The 16,260-nt window shown below is 36.7% G+C and overlaps 1 protein-coding gene across 3 annotated transcripts; it reads right to left on the bottom strand.

Moving 5' to 3' along the window:
- Positions 1-2,030: 2,030 nt before the first annotated feature.
- On the bottom strand, positions 2,031-16,260 carry LOC135648331 (lysine-specific demethylase JMJ31-like). 3 transcript variants are annotated; one of them, XM_065165919.1, is made up of 15 exons: positions 16,140-16,260; positions 15,942-16,019; positions 14,735-14,818; positions 14,457-14,603; positions 14,244-14,312; positions 14,006-14,132; positions 12,065-12,137; positions 11,881-11,997; positions 8,363-8,482; positions 8,071-8,126; positions 6,863-6,946; positions 3,932-4,245; positions 2,927-3,042; positions 2,751-2,844; positions 2,031-2,474 (listed from the first exon to the last, which is right to left on the bottom strand). In XM_065165919.1, the coding sequence occupies exons 1-15, from the start codon at positions 16,236-16,238 to the stop codon at positions 2,415-2,417; spliced, it is 1,638 nt and encodes a 545-aa protein (XP_065021991.1). In that variant the 5' UTR covers positions 16,239-16,260; the 3' UTR covers positions 2,031-2,414. The 3 variants fall into 3 exon arrangements, with proteins under 3 accessions (XP_065021991.1, XP_065021992.1, XP_065021993.1); XM_065165920.1 differs by having other exon boundaries at positions 6,863-6,941; positions 8,108-8,126; XM_065165921.1 differs by lacking the exon at positions 14,457-14,603.

The following is a 16,260-nucleotide window of genomic DNA, read 5'->3' as shown; positions in this document are numbered from 1 at the left end:
AAGGAGAAAGAAAAGAAGGGCTTATATAGAATCCAATAAACAACAACTTATTTACATATCTATCCTCAGAATATATATATATATATATATATATATATATATATATATATATATATATATATATATATATATATATATTGTAGTTTTACATATCTAATCTAACAATGAGATCAATTACATGATATATACATATATATATATATATATATATAATTTAATAGACAATGTATTATAAATAATTTATGGAAGTAATTTGTGCACAATGAAAATATAAAGTTGGATATTTTTTGAAAAAGTAGGATGCAATGGGCTACAATCAATATTATTCCCTAAATAATATTTATCAAACTATCCTATGGGATAAAGTCAAATTTGATGAGATTGATCCAACATGGCTTATTTTTCATGTAGAAAATTTTATTAAGTACTCAAAACTTGGATAAAGAGAATTTTTTACACGAAAAATGTTCGTATCAAATGTATATTATCCCATTTCGATTGGATACGGAGGATGCACGTATTTTATTTTCTATAAAAGACTATGATGATAGTTTGTCCGACAAAAATCCTTTGATGATAAATTAATATACGCTAGTATAACTTTATTTTGTGAGTTTCAAATGAAAGAATAGGCATGAAGGTTGCTTTAATATAATAAGGTAATATTCACTTTAGGTTTTATGTTGATGTGGCATGCCCAATTGGTTTATTATCTTTGGTGACTGTGATAGAATGTTCATCATGCACTAATAGGATTTAGTATATCGAAGTTTTAATTGCTAAAAAATAATGATCATATTATTTATCTTCATTGTGCTCGAGGCAAAATCTTATCCCTCTTAGAGTATAATGTCAATTTTAGAATCTTGATTGTAGGATAGTTATCCTTTTATTTTCTTTTTGTTTAGGATAAAGTGTATTATACACAAAGAGGACTATTTGAGATAAGTTGGGTATTTTTTTTCCTAGTCAAAAACCTCATATGCAAAAGAGATGCTTCAATTTTCTTTTCTTTTCACAAACACATTATGTTCAAAGGAGATGCATTTATCATGTCACACACTTGTTTCTTTATGTTGGGCAAAAATATCACAAATTTTTTTTTTTCACAAACACATCATGTTCAAAGGAGATGCATTGACCATGTCACACACTTCTTTATGTTGGGCGAAAATATCATAATTTTCTTTTCTTTTCACAAACACATCATGTTCAAAGGAGATGTATTGACCATATCACACACTTGCTTCTTTATGTTGGACGAAAATATCACTTGCATTAGTTACATTGGGTGTTTTTTTGCCTAGAGCGAGCGTATTTTGTAAATGTTTTTTTTGTCCTGAGCGAGTGTGTCGTATATGAAAGCGTGTGAAAGAGAGTTTAGAATGCATCAAGAACTTTTTTGTCCTGAGCGAGTGTATCGTATACGAAAGTGTGCGAAAGAGAGTTTAGAATGCATCAAGAACGAACGAACTTTGAATACTTTCTAATGCTGGATGGATGCATCGAGAGTTTAGAATGCATCAAGAACGAACGAACTTTGAATACTTTCTAATGCTGGATGGATGCATCACACGCAAAGAGAATGTTTCCTTATCATGAACACGCACAAATGAGTCACTCAAGAAAGCATTGGGTGTCATGAGTTCAAAGTCACATTTGTGTTGTTAAGTATCGACACAAATAATGGTGATGTGGTGTGACAAAGGGGTTTGCTGAGCCTTCTTGTGACTCTTTTCAAGTTAATTGTCGATTTCACTGTGATTTGTCGACAATTACATCAATCCTTTGCAATCCTTTTCAACAGATCCCACTCGCACCGCTGGCAGATCACATTCTCCACCAAACACAGCAATAGAAAAAGAAATTAAAAAAAGCTTACCTACGATGAGATTACCACATGAAGAAAAGAGAGAGAGAGAGAGAGAGAGAGAGAGAGAGGAAAACAAACACTTGATCGATACATGTTATGAAGTAGGATTACCCAAATACTTCAAACTGTCAGAAGAAGAAAAACTCAAATACCCAAATTGAATTCAAGAGTACGGTGCAAATTGATAAGAAAAACTAGAGTGATAGACGTTACATACAAGTAAAATAAAGATTGCTCACAGCTTGTCATGATAAATACTTTGAACTGGGTGGGTTGGTTATCACAAATACCAAGAACTTGAGTGATAAACAAAAGATGCAAATCTATATCAAATTTTAACAATTGGAAATAAATAATGTAACTTTTAATCAAAACAGTTTTTCTTTTTCTTTTTTTCTTGATAAGTTACATCACAAACTACTCATCTCTAGTTGAGCACGGGCTTTTAACCTCGACATTCTCAAATGATCCACTGGCAAGGATGGAACCTTTCCTAAGTTTTTTCAGAGCTTGATCTTGAATTCGGACGGCTTTAGCTCCGTCAACTATTTCGCTGGTCAGGATGTGCCCCAAGGTACTTATCCAGCACATTCTTGAATGCCTGCAATGCAGTTCCATGATTATTATTAGCAAAGCAATGCAACCTTGGTAGTCTCTCTTATGCGCATGACACTTTCTTTTCTGAATAAAAGGAAAAGAAAGCTATCGTATCCATGCAGAAAAAATCTTCCCTAGGGAAAAAAGCTGATGGCATCAAAGCTCATCATATCAGCTGATTTCTATTAGTGTTAGATAGGCACAATGCCTGCGCTAAATATTTAGCTCAAAGAAGACGGTTCACAGAATGGATACATCACTACTGCAGAAAATCAAGTACCTGAAGAGCAAATAATTCTTTCCCATTCAATATTGCGTCCATTGCAGCAAACTGGTCATCGAAAACACCATAAAATTGACGGTAAAACTCACACCTGGATACAACAGAAGGGAGGCAATAAGAAATTCATCTCTCAAGTTGCATGTCTATGAAAAAAGAAGTTAGGATCCGCTCACTGTTCTTCTTTCATGATTTGTTGATCCATCTCATCAAACTTCCTCGTCAGAACTTCTGCTCCCTTTGGTGAAAGCATGTGCAAGATAAGGGCTTCCAATGTCCTTGGAAAGTGATGCTAAAAGAAGAGTGGATTCTCTATTAGTTCAATTTAGACTGATAATGTAGGCTGTTAGAACGTTGTAATAGTATGATAGCAAAGCCAACAGTAACTTGTATTTCCCTCAAGTAGGACTACAGTAACTTTTTTATTTCCCTCCAGTAGGGCTAATCCTCGGTGACTCACTTGCAAAAACAAGTAATTTCTATTGTGATAATTTAGCAAAAAGCCTTACACTGAATGAAAGAAGAACCAATAACCCTTCTAGATAGCTAGTAGGTAATGGTTTCTATATTGTCTCCTTGAAAACAGTTAATGAAAAGGATGATACACTTAAAATCAATTCAGATAAATAACAAGTAAGCAATTTTTTGAACAAATAATATAGCCTAGCTTAAATTGTTATGGTCTGAACTCTGAACGCCAACTTGCTCACAAACGAATTGCCACGTCCCTAGATTGGATCGTAACAACTCCATGTCTCTCAGATCCACCTTGTCCCTAAGGTAGAGGATCAGGACTATTTTGCAGATTTAGTTTCTTGAACTGCATCTTTTCATCTTCACATTTCAAGGATGTGAATTTTGCTATAAAAGATTATCTCAAGATGATAAACTTCTGTTATAGAAGATGATCTAGGGCACTTTTGTTCCTACAATCAAGATGATCTCAAGAAATTATCTTGTTACATCAACTTATTTCATAATTTGTGCCTGGAAATAAAGTACTTGAAATAAAATGCACTACTCCAGTTCATCATTTGTGCTTGCTTGCTTACTTGACCAATCTAATGCAACATTATAAGAATACAGTTCAGACTAACAAATTTTCTCATTGATATGCTTATAAGGCAACTTATGTCAATCACATTTAATGCCTTTGAAATATAAGCAAAGTATATGCTTACCACCATTCCCAGCAGAATATTTCGGAGCACAAGTGGTTCAACAGCCAAAAGGATGTTTGCAACTGTGTCAATTTCTGACAAGGGTGGATTATCTTTCACTATCTGCTCCTTTTCAACATCTGGACTAGACGAATCTTTTGAAGTGGACTCAGTAGATCCATTTTGATTATCAACACTAATAGTATTATGAACTAAAGACACAAGTTCATATAGCACATGAAGTGCAAAGGGTTCCAGCTGCTGCAAGATTCCATGCCTCCTGCTATTTTCTTCTGTAGTATCTCTCAGCTTACAACGATCCATTTCATGATTGTCTGATCAAGTTATTACAAGAGAATCATATTGCATGAGGAAATGTAATAACAGATTAAACATGGGACAGATTATACATCAGCATACTGAATCATCAAGAATCCTACACCAGAAGCTATTTGCTAGATTTCCATAAATATCCTAATTCTATGAAAGGAAATCCTGGTATCCAAAGAAAAACAATTCTGCAGTTGCATTTCAAGTGCAGTTGTTCTGTAGTAAGATTTGTAAGTTTGCTTGTGCATGTAATATAAGTGTTTCATTTGATTTAGCTGCTTGTACAAGTAAATAAATGGGTGGGTGCCAGTGTAGGAGATTATCGCAACTCAGTATTCGCTAAGTGATAACTATTTTTTCCCCAACAACCATGTTATCCTATGTTTGCAACTACGTGCATTGAGGAAATGATCTTTATATGAGCAATGAAATAAGACAACTAATTATTTATTTTATTAAAAGAAAAAGCATCTCATCACCCTATACAAAATCAAAATTGGAGTCACAATTAGCCAGCAACAATAGAATCAATATCGACCAGACCAATCGAATGAGATTGGTGAGATCTAAACCAATCTGAAATAATTAAAAATATTAACAATGAAAACTGAAAATAGAAAATTCTAAAATTTCTAAAAATAAAGGATGTACAAGCACGAATTTATTGTATTTTCTCTCTCTCTCTCTCTATCTTCTCCCCACTCTTTTAGTACCCCCCCCCCTCCACTTCCTACTTCGGTCCTCCCCTCTCTCTCTCTCTCTTCCTTCTCTTTTGTTTCTCCTCTCATGTCCATTCCTCCTTACTTTCTTTTTATTTAATCATTAGATAAAGACTTCATGACTCAATTGTCCAAAAGTAGCCAAAATTGGCTGGAAATTGTTTGATTCAGCCATTTTTTTTCCCAAAATCAGCTGATTCCAACAAAATCTGATCAATTTGGACTTATTTCTGATCGATTCTGCCACAAATTTATTTTTTTAATTTGGATTTGATTGATCCAAATTTGACTTGAGATCAACCAATTTGGAGCCTATGCAAAAAATTATAGTTAAAACTGAAACCAATACTTCTAACCTTAGTCTAGACATGAAAAATCTATTTCTGTCATCTCCCAAAAAACATTCTTAATTTGGGCTAATAATTTTTATTTTTCTGAAAATATGTTCAAATAAACTAGGAAAGTCATTTGTTCCGTCTTAAATTGTTCCTTGATAAAGGTATTTGCATCCAACAGTGTCCTATTCAAAGTGATCAATATTACATTTATCTTAAAATGCAATGGATAAAAGGATAAAGATAACTTTAACTCTCATTAATTTGCAACAATATGGACATAATGCTAACTCTTGATAAAAAATCACCACTGCTTGGAAATTACTTTTGGTTTTAAAATTGCATCTAAATAGTTGCTACAAGTTTAATTCATCTACACTGCTCATTCTTCCAATTTCAAAACCCTTTGTTTCCCTCAAAACCCTCACATCTTTAGTGGACTTAAGACTTTGTCCGGACCAATTCTTTAACCCCTCAATTCTCTTGTCAATGCTACATGTACAAGAAACCTATTAGCATATCTGTAAGCATTTTTAGTTAATGATAGCTTTGGAATTTATAACTTCATAAGGTGCAAGCAAAGATGTTCAATTTCGTGGAAAGGAATTGTGCTGGGAATGCGTAGGCACGAGACTTGTTAATCAACAAAAAGGTTGTGATTTTGTGCAAGGCTTGTTGTACCGTCCGAGTTGGTACGACATGGGCGGTATGGACAAGTACAACTGGCGATCGAGACGCAGATCGCCCGAGTCCCCGTTGGCATGCCCAAGCATACCATGTGTCAGTACATCGGTACAAATCGATATTGTACCGGCCCGATAAATCTCCGAGACAAGTCCGATACCCGAAATGGTGAACCCTAGTTTTGTGACTAACTGACATTGTGTCTACATGTCATTGCATTGTACAAAGGCCCATTCAACATGGGCCAGAATGCATTATATGAATCTTTTCATTTATATGCAAATGGCACACAATAATGGCATGTTCAACCACATACAAAAACTCGTGTTGTTTTCAAAATAATATTATGGAACTCCAAAGACCTTAATATGACCCAGAAGTAAAATATTCAATTCACAAGCAAAGCATGGCCCAACATGTTCCTGTCAACAAGCTGAACTGTGGATTGAAGCACTACTCTACTACAGTAGGCATAGCCATACACAGTGTCATCACTGGGCCTGCATGCATGTGGCATGCTCATGTTGACCATCAGAATATAAATTCTGGATACACGCTCGTTCTATTACTCCACACCATGGGCATAAGGCACTATATTAAGCCAGAGCATTCTGCACCTCATTTCATAAATCTAAGATAACTTTTAATTCACACACAGATTAAAACAACTATTAAAATTTCAGAGTTGATTAGACATCCAAGGTAGCAATTGAAGCTTCCATCTTCAACTACTTATATATTAATAAAAAATAATCTACTCGACAATATAGTGTCTACATGTCTTCATCAAACTCGTGTTCATTACAGGCCAATAACATGAAAAGATGCATAAAAGTCATGCAGTTGCAAGGATCAATCTAAAATTTTTCAGGAAGAAGGCTAACCTTCTGAGGCATCATCAGCAAGTTGATAATTTTCTATAAATTTGGAACCACCACTGAAGCTCTCATGTAACATTTGATTCTGTCCTATTCCCAGCAGAATGTAAACAGATTACATAGTTAAATTGCAACTGAAATTCAATAAGTTACCTATCAGTTCAAGAGTCATTGAAAAATACAATAAAAAATCACATATTCAAATCAACAAGACTAACATGCTTCGCAGAACATCTTCATATATAGCCCATTAAACATTGAAAACAAGATGTAGTTTGCAGACTCGGATATATTGTTGTAGCTACTACGGGTGGAGGTGGTGATTAAATAAATAAGGCAAAATGCAGCTATAGTTAAGTTAGAACAGAGGTGGTCACTAAAACAAGGCAAAGTGTGGGTAGTAAACTTAAAACATTTATTGCTGAGAAACTTCACATCCAAAATGCAGATACAGGCTAATTGAAGCATAAACTATAAGATTAAAAGGATGGTCTTTGGGGCAAAGAAGAGACACTTGATCATAAAGAAGAAATATTTGATCCATCTGATCAACAGATTACATTTGCTAGCATGGTTTAAGATTGCATGAGACACAAACTACATATTAAAAATCTTTAGAAAAAAATACAGATATGGTGTCACAGAGATTTTGATGTAGAAAAGTAAAGGTACAACCATGGAGATGAGAATAGAAGTTCCAAAATGTGAGTGGATTTAGGAACCTATTAAATTGTAAAACTTTTTCAGACTAATAACAGTGAAGTAAATTAAATTATTTTCCTAACATTCTAAATATTTATGCACTTAATGGTGCCCAAGATTCAAGCTAGGATATGCTAGGAATTCGCCTAAAGTAACAATCTTCAACCTAAATTATTTATATTTGCTTGATTTTGCCTTAAGCACCTTGCTTCCATGAGTTTCTTGATTTTTTTCTTATCTTCCTTTTTCATCCTATTTATCTTTTTTCACATTTTATTGAAGTGTTACCTCCAACCTTTTTAATTAATGACCAATAATTAATCATTACTATATTTGATGAAGCAAATAACTGAAAGCATAGAAAATTCGAAGGACTTGGTAACTAAGACACAAGGTCAACTTAGATAATTCTTATTCTGACAAAAGGATAGTTTATCAGTAACAAGAGACTAGGTATAAAATGTAATAGTGGAGGCTAAACAGAAAGATTCCACAAAACAGAAAATTCCTACCATTAAAATAATATGATTGAAACTGAAAAATGTGTACCTTTTCCTTCTCCACCAATCTATTTATACATCAGGAAGATAGAAATGCCATCCCATAAGGCAAACAGAAGAGAAAAAAGATGTAAACTCTAATTAGATATCCACAAAAACAGTTGCACATTCAGAAGAATAGAAAAAATTAACATTTATTAGGATATGAATACCAACGGTTAAGATGCATATAGTTTGGTTATGCCAGACAACATACAGCAACTGCAAGGAAAAGACATTTCAAAAGGGTAATGCAACATAATACCTATTCAATATCCGCCTCAAATAATATGGATCCATGTGTTCGAACATGTTAGACATCATGTCTGATTTCCACCAAAAGTTTACTGCTATGGTTAAATCATCACTATCCACTTGGTGAAACCTGCTAAAATCTTCCTAATCAGTGAAACATATAAAGCAAGCACAGAGAACAAGTTCACTCAAAGAAGAAATACATATCGTAATCATGGCAGCAACTATACTAAGTGTTCTTTGCTAACAAATATAGCAACGAGCCTCCAAAATTGTATCAAGAATAATAAGCAAGACAATCACACAAGTTACACCAGTGCAACAATTTGTCTTCCGAAAGTCAAACTAATGTCAGCAAAAGCAACCTATCTGTATCTTTTATGCTTTTATAAATTCTTACAATAGCATTAACTGTCAAATCAAATACAATAGATACTGAAATTTATAGCTTTAAAGCCTTTAATACTATAATATGCATAATAAAGGAATAGAACCATAGAACTATGCATACTGAGGTTAGAATTGTTCTGTGTGGATCATTTCAACAAATCTTTTTCATTAACCCCTCGATTATCAAAGGTGTCTTTTTTTTATTTTTTGATACACTCTAGATACTACATTAAGAAAGATCTATTTTTTGAGACACTCGAAAACCTATATGAAGAAAGAAAAGGAAAAGGACACCAGAACCTATCAAAATTTCAGCAAGCTCATATTAAGTTTTCCAGCTCCAATTGGGCCAGTTTGGATCAGGGAAAAGTAATTTCCAAATAACCCAACTAGACCAGGTCTCGTTTAATACATATCAATTTACAACCCCCAAATGTTTCCTCTTCAGGCCTTATTTCCCTTCTGCTCTCATCAACCTCCTCTTTCCTTCTCACTTTTCCTACATCTCCACTTCTGTTTCTCCCAAACCCATACTCTCATGCGATATTCATATGAATAATTGTTGTCTTCATCAGCAGCATCCTGACCCCTGCCTATAAAATTTCTCACTGGCTTTTATTCTGAGTCTCCACATCTCTTGTTTCACAGCTGGTTTCCATCTTGTTCGCCTTACTCTTGCATATGCCCACCCATACATTTTACAAGGAAGGTCAATGATGTCATCCTCACCACAATTTAAATTGTGTGTGTGCGTGTGTGTGTATTTATATATGTCTGTATTAATATTATTAATGTTATCTATACAGAGAGATAGACATGCGCACTCAAAGTCATGGTCAAGATGGAAACTAAGCCAATAGGTTAGGCCCGTTTAAAACCATAAGAAGGCTATTCCAATGTCTTTATGCATAGGTAAAAAGGGTGAGGCATGCTTCAGAATTTTGAAGGTTGAGCTCACGATGGCACGACCAATGTTTTTAAAAGTGCTAAGCACCAAAATGCATCAAGATCCCAAAACGCTCGAGATGCTACATGCCTGCCCGAGCAAAGCGATACGCTCAAGAATATTAAAATATAAAATATATATATTAAAATATAAAAAAAGATAAATATGATCATAAAAATAAAAATACCACATCAAATTGTGTTCCCATAGCCGACTTGAAATATATATTACGGAATGTGATTCTTTAACTATTATACCTGAGTTGACTCATAATTTGAGCTCAATAGCATTTGATAGGGTGATTCCTGACCCAAATTTAGAAATGAATGAGTCAATTGGCATCTTGACAGAACGGAATTGGAATCAAGAGTGCTATTTATTGTGATTTAGTACTTAGTGCGCTACTTATTATGCCACTTATTGCTACTTAGTGCTCTACTTATTGCTTCTCAGCGCACTAATTGCTTCTCATGTCCATCATGCATCGTGTCTTGGGCACTACTTATTGCTTTTCACAGAGCACTAATTACTTCTCACGTCCATCATGCATCATGTCTTGAGTGTGAGAAAAGGTAGATCGTGAAAGAGAAAGAGAGGGGAGAGAGAGATCACATCTTTCAGCGAGTCTTCTGCCCTCCCATCCGCCACCTTCAAAACCTTATCTTTTCGTCTTCCAGCAAGATCACTTGCCCTCCCATCTATTGCATCTTCTACCCTCTCATCCACCACCAAGCACAGATCAAGTCTTTGCCGCCGAGCTGTCACGGCCTTAGCTGGAATTGCCTAAGGCGTGAGGCACCCTTGCGGCCAAGACGCGAACTTAGCTTGCGTTGCCTAAGTCGCGCTTCGCCCTTGCGATATTGCTTCGCAAAGATCAGCCCACTTGCAACCTCTCGCAGGTCCCGAAGGAACTGTAAAAGAGAAAGTTGATTAGTTCGAAAGAACAAGCGACGGACAAGTCCCGACGTCTCGCGAAAAGAGGGGAAGCTTTACAAGCAATTCAGCGAGCACCTTGCGTGCACAAGAGAAAAGAGGGAGAGGGGGAAAACAAGGGCTTTAGAAGGTTGAACGAACAGCTGCAAGCCCACAAACAGCTGCTCACCGAGTCCCGGGCGCGACCACAAGTTCCCGTCAAGGCAACGTGCGAACTTGCGAAAGAGTGTTCAACGCCCGGTACTATACCGAAGCCCCATCAGGCCCTGTGCCACCCGGGGGGTTCCAAGGGGCTGAGATGGCTGACGTTTTGGTGAGCGGAGGCGGATTCCAGAAATCAGCCCGCGGCACACGAAAACGGAGCTGTTTTGGGCTGTTTTGGGGCTGTTTTGCTCGGTTCGGTGAGTGGTCGCTTTGTAACGCTGCAGCTTGTTCGAACTTACATTTTTACAAGCAAAATGACTCAAAACCAAAGCAAAACAGGCTGCCAAGTAGCTGTACATGTAGATGAGAGCGACGAATGATTTGTTGAACGGAGTTGTTGCGGGTGCGCGACGACCGTTTGTGACAGAGCACTGATCAATTCTATTGTATTCGCTTTCAACTCAGTGCCCTCCTCACCTAGACCCCTTTCTCTTCCAATCTCGTCCTTTCTCTTCTAATTTCTTGTGCTACGCCACTTTCACTCGGGTGAGCACCCAGGCAGCACCTCAGTGAATCATGTCGCCTAGAGGTCGTGCGAGGCGATCGGGCCTCACCTCGCCCAAGCGCCTATTAAAAACATTGGGCATGACCAACCTAACATCATCCATACACACACATGCAATGTCAATTTTGCAGGATAAACTTTTCTCCCTCCCAAAAGGAGTATATGGCAATTGCCATTAGATAGAAGTACAAAACTTTAACCTAAACTTACTATAATCTTCAACAATCAATAACAATTAGCACTCCTATTAGTATATCAAATAAAAATTTCCTGGAGATTTTAATAATATTTTCAGTGTTTTATAGCAATTAAGAATTATTATCTTTTTATTTTTAAGAACCAGGTAGGCCAGGATGCAAAGTTACCAAGAAGAGTTTGTTCCTCAAGTTGCTGAGTTAGCACCGTGTTTCTTGAAAAAAAAATAAACTAACAAGCATACGTGTCTTGCAAAACAAAAACAAAGAATTGTAACCTATAGCACAGATGAATGTAAAAGGTTATGGTAACAAGTAAGAAAATGTATTATAACCAAACAAACAATTTACCCTACCATCCTTCAGGAATAAAAAGAGCATCTCCAGGATGTAGAACGACCTTCTGGGAATGCTCCTCATAGTTTTTGGCTCTTGGATGGACCAAAAAATCAGGCTTCTCTATATTAACAGCACTGCAGAGAAAAATGATGATTTTAAGTGGTTATATAGTTTTCCTTGTATAATCAAAGAACATCATACCTATGGTTTGAGGCCTCTCCATACACTGGCATCGGGTATAATATGGAACATGCAGAAGGGGGCCATAAGACAGCTGAGAAGGAAGAGTTTGACAGATGGTGTAATCAATATACATTATATTAAAACATAAAATGACTATTTATCACGTGTCATACTGGTACACCTAAGCCACACAAATGGCCAAATGAGATATGACTCACATAGCTTATCAACAAAACAGTTCATGAAGAAAGTTAAAGTTTACTTGATTTTAATTTCGAATGATACCGTCCGTACTGGGCAGTACAAACCGGTTTGCCAGTAGAACGGTACGCGAACCGCCCACTACCGGGCGGTATCAGCCTGGCTGCAACGAGGGAAGAAGAAGCGTCGAGGGAGAAGAGGGAGAAGACGCTCGAAGAAGAGGGAGAATCGGGAGAACCTCGACACTTTCCGATCCGACGTCGCCCTCTCTCGATGATCCCGATCCATAAGGTAACGAAGAGGCGACGGCTCGACTTCTTCTTCGCCGAAGGCTGGAGAAGCTTGCAGCCTTTGCCGCATTCTTCACCGAAGGCCGAAGATGCCTGCGGCCTTCGACATCTTTGTCGAACGCCGTAGATGAGGAGAAGACCACGTTCTTCTCCTCGTCTAACATGACAAGGAGAAGAAAAGGAGGCGACATCGCCGAGGCAACGTACACATCCTTGTTTAAAAATTTTATATTATTTTTTATATATTTATTTTATATTTATTATATAAATATATATATATATATATATACGTATATATCGAGTGGTATACCATAGCGTACCGCTCGGTACGATACGAAATTACGATCCTTGAGTTTACTATTAAAATATAGAGTGTGAAGATAGAAGCATGATGGCACCATCAATTATAATATAGAGACCTAACCACTTGTGTGCAGGATCATCGAAATATAACAAGCACTAATTATAAGCCGTGATCAAAATATAGGAAAAATATCACAAAATGATGATGGAAGGAGTTCACATCTTTTTTTAAAAAAAAAATCTAGCTTATGCACACCATAGACCACTATAGGAACTAACTGGATAACCATTACATCATTTGTGTTCACTATGTGCATACACATTCAAAAACACAAGTTTGTCAGTGGGAAGAATAAAGGACCACTACAACCATGTAGAACGGCATGTGTGAGTTATCAAACATGAAGAGAAGTGCAACAAGACAAGCAAATTGTCAGTCTTTACATCATGAAGTGTCACTTCAGACAAACAAACACTCAGCTTGAGTGACTCCCAAAAATCCATGTCCCCGAAGTGGAAAGTACATATCGATCTAGGGCAGACCATCACCTGATAAATCTAACCAGAAGTTTATTTTAAATCAGGTCAAAAGTTATTAGCCTCATGATGTTCTGTCACAGATTGACTTCGATACTGTTTGTGCATTGACCAGCCAATATGATTTAAAAGTCCATCCTACCAAAGCTAAAGTATGATGTGTAATACATGTACTTGCAGTATGTACTACTGTCAAAAATGAAAAATCCAGACAAAACAATTGTATGGTTATCAGAAACTTCATGGTAAGTTAGAAAAAAAATGTCACAAGGCAAGACATGCCCACTAGGTTTAGCAAATTCTAGTTTGTAATCCATTTAACTCTACAGACCAATTGAAATGCCAGAAAGGCTTGAAATATAAGCTTATCTAGTTCCATGTCATTTATCAAGGCATACACTGGCATCCAATTAATAGATCTATTACTAAAGTACAGCTCAATCTATTTACTCAACCAGTTCTCAAACAAATTGTTCAACCAACATTGCAATAAAGGAGAAAAAACTAATCACTTTAACCGCTATAAACCATGGTCACAAAGTTGTAAAAAGGTAAAGAAGAAAAAAACCTCCAATTGGAACAGATTTAGGATTTTTGTCAAGTAAGAAAACATGAACTAAGATAATACCTCTTTTGCAACCAGATACCACGCAAAGCAGATTATGGTGTGGATCATAGTGAGTGCTTGATCTAGAATGAGCCATATTCATCCAGAAGTTAATCGATGCCAAAGTTTTGATCCCTAGAAACGCAGGCTACATCACAAAGAAAGTCAACCACAATTACATATGTCCATATGCATCCTAACTGAAAGATCTGGTCTCATACTAGGAAAATAACAAAGGAAAATGAAGGCTGAGCAGAACCATCTGGATGTCTTCTGTCAGAGGCTCCAACGGACACCTTTCATTTCTTTCCGTGTTCATGATGGGAACCTGCGGATGCAGTCAGCTGATTTTGTCACACATAAACAAGGTTATTTCTTAGATTCATGATTGCAAAGAAATTTCAGAACAACTTCAACCATTTGTACTACATGTGCTAAATGATTCATATTAAAAATATTTCATGGTTCCAACCTGAGCTACATATAGTTCACCAGGGATATCTGAGTTAGCCAAGTCTGAATCTTCTGAACAGACTTGTGCCTCAAAAGAGCTACCAACATCCAAATTTTGGAGATGCTTCTTGCAAGAGGTAATAAATGTAGAGAACGGTATTGGTACCTATAATCAGATTTAGATATGCCAAGCTAAGGAAGCTAGTCTGTCAAAACCATGAACATGATGTGCATAGAGATATGTGATTTATAATATTAAAAAGCAATTGAGAGAGAGAGAAGGAAGGGGGATCATACCCTCTCATGACTTCTAATATCACCGTAGAAAATTTGCCCTGATCTTGACAGCATAGCCTCTAAGACAGAAGACCCAACACTTTCCTGCAGTTATTTTACCATCTTTCACATAACATTGCACTATTGTGAACTAAGGATAAAGTGTCGTGTAAAAAAGATGGCCGCCCATGAAAGTTCCTACTTTACTAGAAATTGTTATCTACTTTTGGATCTCCTAAAATAGATCATAGCAGGCAGTACCCACAGGTCATTTTACCCATGTTTACATAGAAAATGTGACATGTCAATTGAAGTGTTGAGAAAAGAAAGATTGCAATTTCAATCAAGATAATAATAAAACCTGGTCGTCCCATGGCATCCAGTCTTTTTCAAAAAAGCCTCACACAAAATCTAGCACTTACATTCAAATTGCCTATGAGTCCCTCAGCAGTCGCCCATAATTTTTACAGGTGTGAAACTTGTGAATGCACATCCTTAAAAGTGTAAGAAAAACACAGAAAACGTCTTTCCAATAGGACTCCAGCCAGTGTACATTCCCTCATCAAATATTTACAACAATATTTATGAACACATTAGAATGCCACCCTAACATTGTAAAACAATGGATTTTCAGAATTAGCATATCGAAATATCACATCAAAGTGAAGCCGTTATTCTGCAGCATTCATCTGGAAGTTTCATTAGTGCTGGAGAAGTTGTTTCAGTAATTTAGTTTGGCAATAAATTTTTGCATCCAACTCGAGGCCTGAGATCACATATACTGATGGAGGTACTGATCCACACAAACAGACCCTCTTGAACCAATCTGACACTTCCAGTTGTAACTAAACGTTCTTAAACTCTTAATCATCGTATCAGCAAACAGATCAACAACCAACAAACACTTATCCGGAGTTCTTTGTGTTCTTATCACAAACCAAACCCCTATACTGTAATTACAGAGTTATCACCGAACGTGTTGTTCATTCATCTGCTGTCAGTACCAGCTATTTTCTAGAATACACAAGTAATTTGCACCCAACCCGCATCTTATACAACAAACTGACAGAATTACCCAACCATAAAACCGAAACCGAAACATCTCCAATCATTCTGACCTCTCGAAGTTCATATTAATAAAAAAAGACAATTTTCTTTAAAATATTCAAGATTTTATTCGGAGACAGAGAGTAGTTATGAAATAGCAAAGCAGCAAGAGAGAATTAACCTCCAAGTAGTCAAGACCTCCATCTGAAGGGTTCCACCGTGAGATGGCCTTCCAATCCTTAACAGCGCCGTGAAAGACCTACAAAGAGGGCAAAAATTGGACCGAGATCATTTTCGTGAAGAGGTGAAAAGGAATAGTTCTGAAATCAAAACACGAGAAGGAAACTACGGAAGAACGATTGGGAGGCAGATCGAGTACCGCGGCAACATTGGCGGGTTCGATCTTGGAGGAGAATTCATCGGGGGAGGGGAGCCCTTCGAAGCGGCGGACGCGGAGAGACGACTCCATTTGATTCATGGTCGGAGTGGAGGGCGAGGTT

This window comes from Musa acuminata, chromosome BXJ3-9 (genome assembly GCF_036884655.1).
Source record: "Musa acuminata AAA Group cultivar baxijiao chromosome BXJ3-9, Cavendish_Baxijiao_AAA, whole genome shotgun sequence".
Taxonomy (NCBI): Eukaryota; Viridiplantae; Streptophyta; class Magnoliopsida; order Zingiberales; family Musaceae; genus Musa; species Musa acuminata.
Note: the sequence above shows the minus strand (reverse complement) of the source record. Positions and strands in the feature narration are given on the sequence as shown.

Excerpts from the sequence above, each read along its gene's own strand:
- LOC135648331 (XM_065165919.1), bottom strand. The coding sequence starts at position 16,238 with ATGAATCAAATGGAGTCGTCTCTCCGCGTCCGCCGCTTCGAAGGGCTC. Across the intron at positions 4,246-6,862 it reads TGCTGATGATGCCTCAGAAG|ACAATCATGAAATGGATCGT; the intron begins GTTAGCCTTCTT and ends TAACTTGATCAG. Across the intron at positions 2,845-2,926 it reads CAAATCATGAAAGAAGAACA|GTGTGAGTTTTACCGTCAAT; the intron begins GTGAGCGGATCC and ends TGTTGTATCCAG.